The 16,082-nt window shown below is 39.3% G+C and overlaps 1 protein-coding gene across 1 annotated transcript; it reads right to left on the reverse strand.

Moving 5' to 3' along the window:
• Positions 1-1,710: 1,710 nt before the first annotated feature.
• On the reverse strand, positions 1,711-14,440 carry PRPF38B (pre-mRNA processing factor 38B). The gene is made up of 6 exons (XM_075508215.1): positions 14,025-14,440; positions 10,549-10,617; positions 10,102-10,253; positions 9,958-10,018; positions 7,153-7,376; positions 1,711-6,892 (listed from the first exon to the last, which is right to left on the reverse strand). The coding sequence occupies exons 1-6, from the start codon at positions 14,307-14,309 to the stop codon at positions 6,040-6,042; spliced, it is 1,644 nt and encodes a 547-aa protein (XP_075364330.1). The 5' UTR covers positions 14,310-14,440; the 3' UTR covers positions 1,711-6,039.
• Between the last annotated feature and the right edge of the window lie 1,642 nt (positions 14,441-16,082).

Raw genomic sequence — 16,082 nt, forward strand, 5'->3', positions numbered from 1 at the left:
AAATTTGAGCCCCAACTGATGAGATAATTTTTACAATGCAAATGAACACCGATAGAGATCTCCATAGTCTTGAACTGTAATTTCCCCTGTAAAGCAATGAGTTTTAAAAGCTCTTCCAAGACAGTTACTAATCAGTAGGTGTGTTCTAGACCTGTGTCAATGAAATAGTAAAGGCTGAAATAAAGATTATGAGTTAAATTTAACTTTTTTTTTTTTTAAAAAGCAGCAGTTTAGGTGCACTCAATTAAAAGTAGCTTGAGGCTTAATCAAGTGTTCTAAGACTATTTAATTTTAATTTAAATTTCCAAAAAGTTACTTCGTTTACAATTCTGAGAGGTGACTCATGAGGGTAAACATAATGTCGTCTTTACATCAACTGACTTATTTTGCTTTGTAGCTAATGAAGAACTGACAGATACTACTAAAATTTTAATTTCCCATTTTTCAGAAAAGGCACCTTTTCTCGTACTCCACAGTGGTTACTTTTTCAGCCAACACAGAAGGTAAATTTCAAGTTCAAGGGTTCTACATACACATAAAAAGTAAAACAATTACTCAAAGATACCTTCCAAAAACAGTCTTCAGAAGCTTATGTGTAACAGTTACCAAAGGCAATAGGGTTTTTAACACTATTTTCAGCTTATAAAAATAGACACCATGCATTCTGAAGGTTTCCTTTCTTCACAGAATACAGTTGTACTGGGTATCTCAGTCACTGCTTTTGATCACTTGCCCCAAATAATCTCATGGGAATGTCACTCTTCAATAAATTGATTGTAGATGGCCCAAGAATTATATGTTGCTTCTTAGAAAATTATCTGCATTTATTCACTGTCAAACAAATCTTCTTTTGGGAAACATTATTTAAAACTGCCCTGCATTACTTAATAAAAAGTTGGTTTTATTTCTCACTTGATTTGAAAAAATTTAAGAAAGTAAAAATAAGTATTGTTGACAACTTTCTTCCTCGAGGGTTCTATTTAAATATTTTTTCTTTGCAGTCATCATTGTCAAACACTGTCACCAAAGCCTAACTGTTTAACTGGGTGGCTATTAACTGGATTTTTAGAGGTCTAAAGCAATCAGTTTCTTTTGGAATCAAATTCAAGCCACAGCTTGCTTCTTTTCATATAAAGAATTCTGATAGTTCCATGCTCTAACAGTAACTCTAATGTATTTTAAGCAATTACAAACTGTTAGTGTATTTTTTCTCCATTCTTCCTGGCATACAGACATTGACATCTCAAAATTACACACTACAACCTTGACAATGCTGTAGTACTATTTTCATCAGCTCCTCTCATTTTCATAATTGAAAATGAGAAGTGTAATTGCAACAGAATGTATTATTTGCATGTCAAAAAAAAAGGAGAAAGAAAAAAGCTGAGGAGGTGTCAAAATTAAAAAAAAAAACAACACACTGATTCAGCTCAAAAAAAGTAGGTAGAAGATGTAGACAATTTACCAAAACAGGGAGGAAAAGCAACACAACCAAACTGAGCCAGATCCGCACCTCCTACTGTGGCTGTGTATATGCTGCAGGCGTTGTTACTCAGGCATTAGACATTGTCTAATAATAACACACACTGCTGGTATGTGAAATGTCACCGGCACTCACTGAGATGATTAAAAAACATTAGTCAGGATTCATTTCAGGTTCTCTCCAGATTGAGGCAAATGCGTGTTTATGGGTCACGCCGATTTATTGAGGCAAATGCGTGTTTATGGGTCACGCCGATTTGTTTTAAGATCACAGGAAAGGACAAATAGATGTAGTGTTTTCATAGATGTAGTGTTTTCATAGATGTAGTTTCTGTACTATTTACCAGTATGAAGCTCTGGTCTTCATAAAGCAAAAAAAGCAAGCAACCAAAAAACCCCAAAATAACAAAAAGAAAAACCCCAACCAAACAAAAAAAACAAGCAACCCAACCCCACAAACCTCTTAAAAGAAAAACTTGAGAATCAAGAAATTTCCTGTTGAAGACCCAGAGGTAGGCAGCATATTGTTATGCTAAGTAAAATGAATGCTTTCAGAACAGTTATCTGTGAGATCTCTTATACTAACAAATTAGGTGATTAAAAACACATAGGTTATTTCATGATGGATGCCTTCATTAATGCTTAATAAAAATTTCAATTAAATTTTAAAGATGTATTAGTTGCAATTACACAAAGATGAACACTTGCAAAAAAATTTGTATGTATTGTTCCAAATACAAATTATTCGTAATTGTATTTTACACAGAAGTAATAGCTCAAAAGTTAGATAGGCTGTTTCAGTCCAGTAAGGAAACTGGCAAAAATCTGTCCTTCAGCTGGTTTCAGATTCGACCCAAAATTGCTGAGATTGAAGAAGTGTTCTCCCACATCCAACTACTGTTGGGGAAAAGAAAGAAAAGAAAAAAAGAGATACAATAAAAACTACATTGCAAAACTTCAAGAGTGGCATTTAAATGCTGTTTTACCTTGCTTAGTAGCTGGTGGATATCTCCTATATGTAAAGTTACATGCACTTCACAGCAGTCCAGAAAAGGCTCAAACATCTACCAAAGCCAGTAGAAGTCATCTAATTCTTACAGGTTCCCCTTAAGAGATCCTGGCTGTTTGTATACTGTCTTTGAGTCAGTACAGTAATATTCAGCTGTAAATACTAAAAGTATGAGCTCAGTCATGTTTCTTCATCAACATATAAATGAAAGTATAACACACATGGGTATGCATGGTGTACTAAGTACCCCCCAGCATGGTCGGATAAATTGCCCTGCCATTCATTACCTTTTTCAATACAGATAGACAATCAAAATACCACTCCTATTATGTTTAAAAGTCAGATACATACAAGTCCTTTTGTACTGATACCAATTACCTGCATAGTTATGTGGCAGTAGGTAGATGTGAATCTCTGGGGCCAAAGCCTTGACCCTGCCTTAAAATAAAAGAATGAGTTTGCTACTTCTTAAGATCTGAAATATTGTTCAACTAATTGAGTAGTATCTTCAAAAGAAAAAAAGTAAAAACAAAGTAGAGGTGTATTTCTCAAATTAGTATTGTTAGTCCAGATAAGTACTTATCATTGGAGCCACAGGAAATTTCAGACAGATTAGGCTTCCAGAGGAAGGACTATCCCAGCTAGGCAACTATGAACACATGGCATACCATGGAAACTTCAGGTTCATAGTGCTGGGTTTGTTGAGCTTTTACCCAGAGAACTGAAGAGTAACTGCATAGGCCCTGTCACACAAAAGCTCCGCAACCTTACCTCCTGCGAAAACCTTCACAGTACCTCCAATTAAAATTGGCAGACATTTTCTTCTAATGACCCCTAGCCAAACGCCCACTGCAGCTGTACTGCTACCAACTGCATCAGACCAGTCAGCACTGGAGACTCCACTGATCTTACCGTTTCTGATCAGAGCTGCTTTGTAGAAGTTCTGTGGATCTGTTCCTTCTGGTTTCAAGGAAGCTCATATGTAATGAAATGGCATCAGAAAGACAAAAAGGAATTAAAAGAGTCCCTGGATCCAAACCCAAGAGCTGCAAGATACTAAATCCCAATGATAACTTAAGACAGGTGTCTTGGTTTAAATAATTTTCATGGGTCTTGGTCAGTCATGAATATTGTGCTATCCATTACACTGCTAGCTCAAGTACATAATACAGATCAAATTAAATCCAAAAGTCAGAAAGGACTACTAATTGGAAAAAAAAAAAGCAAAGTCCTCAAATTACTGCACTTGTAAGAGAGACTGGCACGAGCTAGTGTTTGCACAAGCTGTATCAAAATGTTCACTATCTTCATTGTAATTAGGCGGCACTCTCCACTTTAAGGTCAAAGATTGTTTCTCAAATACCTGGATTTTGCCTGCAAGTAAACCATTCTTTCACTGTATTTCCCAACAATGGCAGCGGAGGAGGAACACTGAAGGAACAATCGGAAATCAGTAATCCATTCTCCCTGACAAAACACTGGCCTTGCAGCCTCTCTGCCCAAGAAGGTACTTGTTTCAGAAACTCATAGGCTGCAGGTTAAAAACTAATGAGACCAAAAGAAGCCTTCTAGTGGCAAATAAAGTAAATTAAAGTTGTCCTCATTGTTTTGACAGAATCCATGCAATCTCCTGGCAGATTGCAAAGGCAGTTCTAATAATCTACTAGCCAGGGTATTTCTTAAATGGCCAATACAGTTTTTCTCCTCCCATATTAAATGAGAACTCAGTATTTTAGTTTTAAGCTTCAACAAGTTCTTTCCACTGCAGTGTAAGCTTTGTTTCAAGCTCAGATTTAAAATCAGATAACAAAAATATAAGCAGACAATACCTGAACAACCTCAGTATTAAAAGATTTCTAATACTAAGGATCATGGTGACAAAGGAAAGACTAACAATTCAGAAAACAATAAATAAGAGCAGGGAGGAAGAAAAAAAATTGAGTTTGTTATTTTTGCTTCTTTGAATACTATAGAATGAAGTGCATCATTAGAAATTCAAGCACTGTTTGTTACCTTCTGGACCTTTAAAAACATCCTAATATTTAAATATCATACCTAGATGACCTGCATCACACAGAAGCAAAAAAGGCACAAACATCAATTTATTTCTACCTTCAGGTCACTTCATGGTCATGAATGAGTCACACTTAACGTTCTTCCTATTTTTGGGCTGCTGCATTTCTTTGTTAGCTACATCTTCCTTATAAGGTACCTATTACAGAAAATCCCTTATTCATACAAAGTTTCACTTAGTCTGAAAATGAAACGTGGAGGAACCCAAACACTCTTCAACTGGCAATGAACATGCAGGGAAAAGCTGACACCCAATACAAAGGAATTAATTGAGAGTTTATTCCAGATGGTTCTCCTCACTTAGTATACAAGTCATCAGAATAATCTATCAAATAGACTTGGACTTTAATGATATGATTTTTTTTCTGTAACGCATTTTGGTTTTTGCTTCTAACCACCTGTTTAAAAAAAAATCTGCCAGATGAAATGTTCAGCACAAACTGCAATCCTTACTATTTGTAGAAAATATGACTTAAAAAAGGACACTATCAGGTAATTCTTATTTTAAATGTTTACACTTATAAAAATGCTTTGGAAGCTTGAAACTGAAATCCTTTGTAATAATTTTCTTCTTCCTACCTCCCTCTTCCCATCTTAAATGCCTTTATTAGCCCAGGATTACCATAAATGACAGAGTGCAGCTGCTGATTAAAAACATTAAAAGACCACAAATGGATAAATTGCATTTAAAAAAAATGGAAGCTTACATGGATATTTTCCAAACAAATAAAATGCATAGATGGCTACAGTACTCATCCATCAACCTTTACAGTGTCTGCTTGAGGTAGCCTTTCTAATGAATTACTAGACAAGCCCCAACATAATCTAAGTCTTTGCCTCAAAACCACTCTCTCCTTGAAAGTCCACTCTCAATTTAACACCAGTGGTGATCAACAACATAATACATTTTAAAAGCTTTTGAAAAAACAGCAGATACAGTGGACATAAATGTTAGTTCTAAATCTGCAGCCCTCAATGTACATTGTATGCACATAAATATCTCAGCTATAATACACATTCAAGATCCATCCCTAAAAGCCATCCTATTATGTAAAGCACAGCCATGCTAACTTCAGGATACAAACCATAATTCCACGTCTGCAAAACGAAAGTAGAATTAGTGGCAGTTTATTGCCTTATACAAATTTAACCAACATGGCAACCATGCCAAAGGAATTAAAACATTTTCAGGACATATGTACAGACTGTACATTTCAGAAACATCTGAACAATAAAAATGCAAGAACAATCTCTGCATTACAAATTAAACTAAACAAATGGTCTGAAACCGTCAATGCATTGAATGGGTTTACAAAGGCACTTCCCTACCCAAAATAGGAAATGACAATCTGCAGCCTAGAGGGAGGTTGGAGAAGAGTGCTCATCAACTACTGCACAATCTCAACTTTAAGAAAAAATAAGCAGGATTTAATCAAACATTTATAGGATTCAATGTGATCCACTTCTGAAAGAGTTCACACAGTCTCATCTTTGTTTTTATGTTGCTTTTCTTGGCTCTCCTGTTCCGTACTTTGGCTCCTTCGACGATCATGTTTGTCTGAATGGTCCTTGCTATCACTGTGATCATGTTTGTGGGAACGTTCTTTGCTTCTGCTACGCTTTCTAGATTTTTCTTTGCTGGGACTCTGGTCTCGTTTTCTGGACTTCTCAACACTATCTGTTCTTCCTCTGCTTCTGCTTCTACTTCGTTTATTTGACTTCTCTTTACTTTCATTTTTATGTTTACTCGATTTCTCTTTGCTCCTGCTTCTGCTGCGCTTACCTGTATTCTTACTTCGGCTCCTACTCCTATGCTTTCTTTCCCGGCTTCGACTTCTACTATGTTTTCTCTCTTTTTTGGAATCCCTCTTGTCATCCCGGTGTTTCTTGTCATCCTTGTCATCCTTGTGTCTTCTCTCTTCTATGTCACCCTTACTTTTCCTTTCTTTTGATCTTTCTCTAGATCGATCTTTTTCCCTCTCACTACCTCTTTCCTTATCATAATCTCTCTCTTTTTTCCGGCTCCGTTCATTTTCTTTCTCTCGCTCCCTATCCCTGTCTCTTCTGTCTCCTTTCCTGTCACGACTTCGACTACGGCTTCTGTATCTGTCCCTGCTTCTGCTTCGCCTTCGTTCCAGTGTGCGATCAGTACTTCGAGATCTCCGCCTTTCTTTTTCTCTCTCCTTAGCTTCACGTTCTAATCTCTGCCGTTCTCTTTCTCGTTCTAGCTCTCTGTCAAAACTAGATGATCCATGGCCTTCCCGATGATGACTTCTGCTTCTGGATCTTCTGGGAGACCTCCTGGGACTGATGGATCGTCTTGGAGACCTTTTAAAATAAAAGATATTCAATATGAAACACACTTTTAAAGTTAAGGGAGCCTCTTTACTTTCCAATTTATACTTTACATACACAGTCTGTAATGTTAAATACCAAATATCATCTGATTATTTTAATCCATTAGCATCCATAAACTGTTTTGCCTGTTGCCTTAAAAACTCTCTCAGTGAAAAGACGACATGTTTCTGGTAATAAGTAGTTCAGTATCGAACTTTTAACATTCATTTTCAATATAACGTGTATATGACCTTGAACGTCTACGTTCTGCATGCCGGTCTATTTCTTCCATTCCCTCCTTGCCATCTTTCTTGATCTTTCTGGGTCTGCTTTTAATTTGCTGGTCAATGGTTTTCTGGACTGGCACAGGAATTCTTGGAAACAACGTGGAAAACCATTCAAGCTTAGTGAGGAAGGAACGAAGCATCTCCCCGATGGTCATAACACAACCCCCACCTGCCTTCACATCCAGGTCCTACAAAATACAAGCAAAAAATATCCTGATGGTCAAAAATATTCTTTACTGATTTTCAAAAAAAAAAAAAATGCTGCTACATTACTGCCCTCTTGAAGTCTCATGATTATGAGTTTACTTGTCTCATATTCTAATACATTTCCTTAGAAAAATTCAAACTCTGCACCCTTTGGATTTGGCAGTATGTTACAGATAGGGAATGGGACTTAATATATATGCATGCAGGCACATACTAATCCTGCAGCCATCTGGATGGTAAGGGACTGTCGATGAAGAGATTAACGCGAAATCCCCTTACACAGTCTGGTTATATGGTATGATCTTGTATTTTATTTAAATGCCACAAAGTTGAGAAGTCCTCTCAAACTACATTTAACACTCCATTTTGTGATGTACAACTGCATACCATCATACCCAACCCTGTGGCCTAAATCATTTAAGGACTACATCATTGCCTATCTAAAAATGATCATAGAAAAACCTCTAGTACAAAATGGCATCCTAACAGAATTGGAAGCAATAGCAAACCAACTGCCATGAAGCAGTGAGGTTTCTAATTTAGAAATATGTAAAAAAATAAATAAATGAACAAATAATTGGAAACGCATAATCCATGATGACCATTGTCTCTGAAAAGGGTCATTACCGCATGAAGGCCTTCTTGCTATGCCCTCTCACAGCTCAGGACATGTTAGTCAGCTATTGTCAGTCCCAAACCTATAGTGCAAGCACACAAGGAAAGTGAGATTTGTTATCTAAACAGGAAGAGAAAATCTAAATGTAAAACTGCTTGCACTCACACACATTTAAGTGTTCAGATATACAGTTTTCCCAAATATAATCGCTGCAGAGATCTAAAGAAGAAAAAAAGGAGTTAAACGTAGCACCTGGAGAGTATGTACAGTTAAACAAAATAAACATAAGAAGCATTTTGAAAAGTAACTCTGTATCCTGGGAAGTTTTTCACAGCAGCATGACAAAAGATGAACTGCTTCCACATATTTAAGAACTGGAGGAAAAAAAAAATCCTGTAGGTTTAAATAATTCCATAAATACAAATTTGCTTCATCCTATCGAGCTTCACCAGGACTGGTAAGAAACTTAAGACAAGCAGCCCCAAGCGCTTTTTCCTACATAACACAAAGCTACTGAAAGCAGCTGGGAAAGAAACACTAATTCCAAAAATATACTGGGAGATTTTAAACAACAATAAACAAATATATGCTGATAACCAGTATCTGCAAGAACTGAAATGTATAAACTAAAAAAGGTGCTTTGAATAATGATCCAGTTAAGACCTGCACAATGAATCGCACTTGTGATCGCTTTATTGTCCTGGAAATCAACTTGTTTGTGGGACCCTGAAAATGAAGCCACCCCAATCCTCCTCATAAGGTTACAATGCAACATTGCAGAGAAGAGTTCATATTAACTAGCACCACCTGGGGGAGAAGGAGGATAGCACAGCAATGCGATCAAGATTTAAATTTGTTTTGATTTTTGTTACAAACATACAACAACACAGGTTTACCTAAAATAACAGCTGTTTCCTTTGCACAGTGTTTTTTGATACTTAGCATAAAAGAAGCTGTTTAAAATAAATACACTGCATTGCAGTCAGATACAGGTATAATTAACGCCATTTTTAACGCAAGTATTCGGACATCATTTGCAACTGCAACATTTGAAATTTCTTGAAGTAGATGCCTACTGCCACACTGAAGAGGGCAAGTGATCCTTCCTGTTCCATTCTTAAATCTAGGATGTGATTTAAAACCTGCTCAATAAATATAAATTGCAACAGTATGTAGCAGATTGTACATTCAACTTCATAGACTGAGAAATGTCACCCACCAGCTCCTACTCCGTTTCTCCAAACAGTAAATCAGGACTATGGTACCAAAGGTATTCTCCTATCTGACTGCATAATAATGCAGCCTCTTTACTGAACTTCTTCAGTTAGCAACTTATGTTTCTTTTTTTGCCCCATTAGCAAAGACATTAAGGTTACTAGAAACAACACCACCTTATGCAGCAATTAAGCTGGCTGTTTCTCCTGTGAAGAAATCCTGGGTTTAGTTATTCCAGGACATGAAAAATAACCAGAGAGATTTTGGTAATATTTTTTCAAGGTGAATGTTGGTTTTTACTATATACTTCCCACTCTTCTATGTAAGCACCAGTTCCCCCTGTCCCAGTAATAAATGCAAAATACAAATTCAGCACTCTCAAGACTTACTATACCTTGCCTAAAAATATTTCTTTTTCTAAAAACTGCACAGAAGCCACACTCACACAGCCCGCTGTCTGCATTCTGATTTGATAAACCTGTTTCTCATGGCTTTGTAATATTTGACATAGTAACATCCTAACCAATGGAAAATTCTGTTAAATCTTTGAAACCTAAGAAAAATGACCCAGGTCCCAGCTCAGATCTGCTTCCTGCACTAATTAATGAAATTACAAGAACATAACATTGCAACATTCAAACTACAGAAAACCTTATCAAACAGTGTTTAAACCTACAGTAGTAACATGAAAAGAAACAAAAGAAAACAAATTATTACCCTCGCCGACATACCTCTTCATCATCAAGAAAGGATTCAAACCAGTCCCATAGATCTGTAGGTGGTTGTGTGTACCTTTAAGTACAAAAAGAATGTAAAATTTTAATACAGCTTTCTGTATATTAAATTAGTCATTAGTTGATTACATTGATACTTACCTAATATACATAAATCCAAGAGCCCTAATATATGGAGAGTCTGTATGAGTAATAAGGCCCATCACTTGCTTACGAGTGAGTTTCAGTGTAAATAATTTGTAGAGCAGACAAAAGGCAGTAGACACAATTCCTCCAGTTCCAACACCACGCACCTTTCAAAAGGAAAAAGAGTTAGGTGACAATGTAGGAAGTCAAAGACATTACCCCAATTCTACCAAAGAATATGAGAACTAACACAGGATAAACGCTAAACCTACAAACAGAGCTATGTGGAACAAGTAACGCTACTTGCATCCACAGCTCTGGAAGCAAGGGGAATATATCAACTCTCTGTAATAAATACTTTTACATCTAGGGACTGAGCCAACATACAAGCAGGTTTTAGCTATGCTTGGGGAATTTATTTACCAGACAGAAAAATTTAAGGCAGCACGTACTTCTACTTACCCCTCCACACATCCCTGTCTGGCCTGCTGTTTTTCTGCTCCCCTTTTCCCATGGTTCAACATGCGTAACCTGAAAGGGTAGGGTGGGGGGGAGGAAAGAAAGAAAGAAAATTACAATTACAACCTCCATAATGTTTAGCTGTGTATACGAATCTAATTTAAACAATGGCTATCCTAAATCAATCTTAAATACCTTGTCTTCTCCTATCAAATTCAAGATCAAGTCTGCTTTGTCATTAAAACAAAGCATTTGGCTTTTTTAATTACCACATGAAGAAATCATGGATGAAGTTAAAAAAAAAACAAAAACAACAAAACACACCAAAGCAAGCATCCATGCTTATTCTGTACTCCATGTACTTTCAAATACTTTATGACTAAATCCCATCATTACTATTTTCTATGGTGACTAAACAATTACCTTAAACTGTCTCTTAACAAGTTTAGCGATACCTGCTGATGACAGCTACAGAAGTCAAAATCAACAGTCTCATATTCATAAATCGCATTTATGCAGTGAGCTTAACTAGATTTCTTTTGAGTATCACCTACAATTAGGACAAAAGAAAGATGTCTATGAAGTGTAGTATTTTAATCTAAAAAGCCAGTGTTTTTTCTTGTAGACTGCAGTGATGTTCTTGGATAAAATGGTTCCTAAGTACTACTGAGTAAAGCTTGCCTAATTCAAATCTTTTGAGATGCATTGAGAGATGAGTGCGCGAACACAGTCAACCAACACCATTCCTTAAATTTGACAATAACAGTCATAAACAAGTTAAGAACCATAAAACTGCCTAAGCTACATTTGAAATTGTGAAATTCAGAGAAGTAATGTCTGGCTCAATAAACAAGTATATTTCCTAAACATGTCAACTTCAAAAAAAATAAGTAAAAGCAAGACAAAAAAAAGATACAATGGTGTTACACTGGATTGGGGTTAAGAGTGTGTGGCCAAGTTGTACTGTAGTTCACAAAATAAAATTATTTAACAATACATGAAACAAAACTAATTATGTACACAATGACATGAACTCAGAGATACACTAACAGCTGAAGTTGCTGAACTTTTTTACAGTTACTCTCTCATCCAAATAGGAAAGATGAGAGATGCCAATACCATACAATTCAAAATCCACTATGACTTCCTATATTATTAGCATCATAGGAGAAGTTCACAAATACTACGTAAATAAGACTGCGCATCCTTCTGATTATTTTCGGTTTTGCCTCTCACAGGAAATGAAAAATATTTTTTAGTCAAAGGATCAAATATGACACTATCACAGTGGTAATCTTCAAATTTTTTAATTAGTTACATTTATTGGCCACAATCAATATAAACATCCTGGGTTTGACAGATATCAATAAAAAATCCCAAAGCCCTGAAAACAATGCTCATTTCAGAAAAGAGTATTTAAAGTTTTGACACTACAAAGACTGCTGTGTATGTTTAACTTGTTGGAAGTATACAGCTTAAATGAAGCTGAGGACATGCACATGGTGCTAAGATCAGGGATAAAGAAAGAGGAAGTCATCCACTTTGCAGATACAGAACTGAAACAGGAGACCAGAACAAGTGAATTAATTCAAATATCTAGACAGAATCCGTATCTTCAGAGATGGTCCCTATCATTAACTGCCTGTGTGACTTGAGATCATTTTTCCTGAGAATTCAGCACCCAGCATTCTCAAATTTTTTAAATGAGCCACTTGGTTCCCAAAGACAAATACACTCAAAAATACACCTGCTATGATGGATATTGTGCTCATTCAAAACAACCCAAACAAACAACAACAAAAAAACCACCTCAGCACTTTTTCAGGAATCTTAAAACACAGAATTCAAATTTTCTGAATATCAATGAAGTACCTTAAGCATCAGGTTATCTTCTCCCTCACATTTATTACTCATGAGTAAGTAAGGGGCTGAGTTTTCTCTTTATTTGGCATGCAGTTTTGAGTCAGAATAACTGTCAAGTTCAGTAAACAAACTTTATTTACGTTAGATTAATAAGCGAATATTTAATGGTATGTCAAAATTCTTCCGCAATTTAAGATTAAGCCACTTATGGAATGAAACACTGAGACAAGCAAATGAACTGTTTGACCTACTGCAGTTGAGCTCTACCAATACTAAGACAACGAATCACACCAAGTATTTTTTACTACATCTGAAATGGTCCATGTAAAATACAGTAAGGTCTCAAATTTTCTGAAAATAATTGTTTTAAGAAATTTTTCAGCTCTTGCCATCACTTGCAAAAATAAACTTTGCTGCTTTCCAGTCTGATAGTCAGAATGAATTATTTCTCTCTCATATGCAGCAAATGGTAAATTAACTGAAGAGATACTTTGTCGACAATCTATATTACTCTAAGTATTAGGGGAATTAAGTAGTCTCGTCCAAATGACAGAGCACAAGCAGAGAAGTGCTGTCATTAAGAGGAAAAACGGTAGCACTGTCTTCATAAGTAAGTGCAAACAATGCCAAAAATCTCCAAATACTTCCGTGGAGTTATTTTTCACAATTATAGTGCTCTAAGTAACTTGACTTGCCCTGGTTAAATGACACAAAAAGACTACCTTTTTTTTTTTATTTCAAAGTATATTGAAACCCACTGACACAGTAACATCAAGCAGAATCGCTTCACTTGAGAAAGATATCTCAATAACCACCAAAGTACAGCTGACTGAAGACAGCAGCCTGAATTATCTAAGTTTTGCTCTCATTATCAGAACAAAGAATGTGGCTGGGTTGATGAGCATTAATTATGCATACCTCTACCTGGGAGACTGGCTTGATGGAAGCCTCGCTGCAAAACTGATTCAATCCTGCTAACAAAACAAGAACTGAGACATGGGTGCACTGATACAGTCCAGTTATCTCCCCAGCACATCCTACCTAACGCCAAGAAAAGCACTAAAACGAACTAGTTTTTGATTCGGTGTGGAAGGGGGGATCCTAAGCTCTAACTGAGGAAGAAGGCCACATGCAAACTCCTGTTGAAACCACCTACAGTCACCACCATACCTTTTGCGCGGTTATACGATGTGTCGGCAACTCCTAGGCTGCGGGGAGTGCTCGTCTCTAGACGTGGCATGCAGATAGGGTCCCCTCCCCACTCTCTCCGACTGAGAGCGTAGTCCTTAGACGGCCATTTCATCCCCATTGCCCTGGCTCACGCTGCCCACTTCAAAACTAACTCACCACTCCGCAATTCCAAATCCGACGCGAAACACACTTCTTTCCGTAAGAGAGAGAAGGCAGCACCTTGGATTCTCCCAATTAAACAATAAAAAGGAGACGCGCTCCCGTCCCTTACCGCAAGATAAGGGGCAGGAAGGCAAGAGAGAGCACCCGCAGGCCGCAATCAAAGCCTTCCCCCTTCAAAAACCCCAGCCACAGGGAGGCTCGGGACAGGCGCCAGCACAGCCCCGAGGAGCCCGCGGCGCCCAGGGCGCGGCCCGCAGGCTCACCTTGAAGTAGATCTCGTCCACCACTTCATGGTAAGTCTTGAGCTCATAGAGCTGCACCTTGAAGTAGGGCGACGAGAGGATGTTGGTGAGGATCATGGGGTTCAGGTTCATGGTCTTCTCATTCCCCCACAGCGGCAGCACGTTGCCCTGCTTGCCTGAGGCCGCCGGCTTGGGGGCTCCGCTCTGCAGCTGCTGCTGGGCCGGCGGGACGGCGCCAGGCTGGTGCTGGGCCGCCTGCTGCCCCTGGCAGTTCCCGGCTCCGACAGCGGGGCTGTTGTTGGCCATGGCGGCTCAGGGCCCGGAGCGGGGCGGCGGCACGCGGCCTGCAAGGCGGACGAGCGGCCGCGCCACACCAGAGCGCGGGCTGCCGGGCCGGGCGCTGCCTCCGCCAACTGCTGACAAGATGGCGGACTCTGCGGAAGTGACGGCGTCGCCTTCCGGGGCTGAGCCGACCAATCCCCGCGGGCGAGCGCGGCGGCGCAAGATGGGGGCGGGAGAGAAGGAGAAGAGGTTGGGGCGCCCCCTCCCCCCGGGGTCAGCCCCTTCCCGCGGCCCGGCCGCGTGGTTCCTCCGCCGCCGCCTCCTCCTCCTCCTTCTCCTGTTAGTCGGCCGCCTCAGGGAGCCGGGGGGGCGAGAGCCGCCCCGCCGCCAGCTCGTCCCTCTCGCTTCTGAGCCGCCGAGAGTCGCCTTGTCCCTGGCCCGAGGCTCACCTCGGCCGCAGGGCTGCCTCGAGCCGGGCGGCGCTTGACGACCAGGCCGCGGGCCCTCCGGGCGGGGAGGTCCCGCCGGGGAAAGCGAGGGGACCCTGCGGTGTGCCGGGTCCCCACTCTGCCACCGTAACACGAGATACTAAGCCAGCGACTTAGCAAAATCGGAAGTTGCGCCCATCGGTCACCCTTGTTGTTGGCAATGAGGCCGGGGCACACCACGAGCAGGGGAGTGAGCGCCGGCCACCTGTTTCTGCCTCCGCATGAGCGGAGAAGCTGAGAAATAAGGACAGAGCTGTTTAGCGTGCAGGAACCTCGGGTGAAGAAGCGTGTATTGATGGCTGCACGGCCAGGATACATTAGAGCCTGTTCACTCAAAACTAATGCTGGTTATGAGGCCCACTCCTCCGGCCGGGACCTGGCAATGGCTGAGCAGCTTCTGAGAATCTTGTCGTACACAAGGAAACAATAACTATTCCCTGCTGCTGAATTCAAGCTGAACACCTCTTTCTGAAATTACTACACACAGACTTGGAACAATCAGAATTAGGTTAATGCACTCGAAAACAAACAGCTGGATTTAAGAAAGTAACTGTCTACATTTAAATGCTAACAGGAAACAGAGAAAAGATAAAATCCTCCAGTTTTGCCTGAAATTTGTCTGATAGATGAATTGAACTTGAATTGCCAGGTTACATTTAACTCATTAGTCAAAGGTTTTCAGCAGGTTTTGAATTACATGCTTTTTTTCAAAAGCAAAAAACCTAGTTACGTGCTTTGGTGTCAAGCTTTAACCTGGAATACAAAAGGGAGACTGAATGCACAATTCAGAACAATTGCCAAGAGATTCTAAACATCAAATGACTGCAAAAAAATAACTGAAAATCCACCAAAATGACTGCAAACTGGGCATAGTGGGACAAAATACATTGTTATATGCACAGAGGAGGGCTCCACATTGCTCAGTGCGTCAGGAAACAGGTGCAGAGAGAAGTTGGTATGGAAGCATCCATGTAAATAGCATCTCTACATGTGTGCTATTTAAAACTACTTTAGATTTTGAATTTAAAAATGAGGAGATAAATACTGCTGGAAGTAACATTAGAATATCTTCACTCTTCATGACACATTGAAAGCCTGAGAAACAGTAATTCATCTTCGTTACTCTGGCCCTTTAATGTACCTTAGAGCTCATACTATAGCAGAAAAGCATTCTTATCGGGGCCCTGACAGTTAACAGTTCCTCTGAGCTGCCTGTTCTGCTATCTAGGCTCTTCGCTCCCCTTTTCCAGGAATATCTTCACCAGCCTCCTTTTAGCCTCCTCTTCCCATCTCGGCTGGTTTCCAAAGA

The sequence above is a fragment of the Mycteria americana genome, chromosome 7 (assembly GCF_035582795.1).
Source record: "Mycteria americana isolate JAX WOST 10 ecotype Jacksonville Zoo and Gardens chromosome 7, USCA_MyAme_1.0, whole genome shotgun sequence".
In the NCBI taxonomy this organism is placed as follows: domain Eukaryota; kingdom Metazoa; phylum Chordata; class Aves; order Ciconiiformes; family Ciconiidae; genus Mycteria; species Mycteria americana.

Excerpts from the sequence above, each read along its gene's own strand:
- PRPF38B (XM_075508215.1), bottom strand. The coding sequence starts at position 14,309 with ATGGCCAACAACAGCCCCGCTGTCGGAGCCGGGAACTGCCAGGGGCAG. Across the intron at positions 10,618-14,024 it reads TGGACGAGATCTACTTCAAG|GTTACGCATGTTGAACCATG; the intron begins GTGAGCCTGCGG and ends CTACCCTTTCAG. Across the intron at positions 10,019-10,101 it reads CTTGGATTTATGTATATTAG|GTACACACAACCACCTACAG; the intron begins GTAAGTATCAAT and ends TTGTACTTAAAG.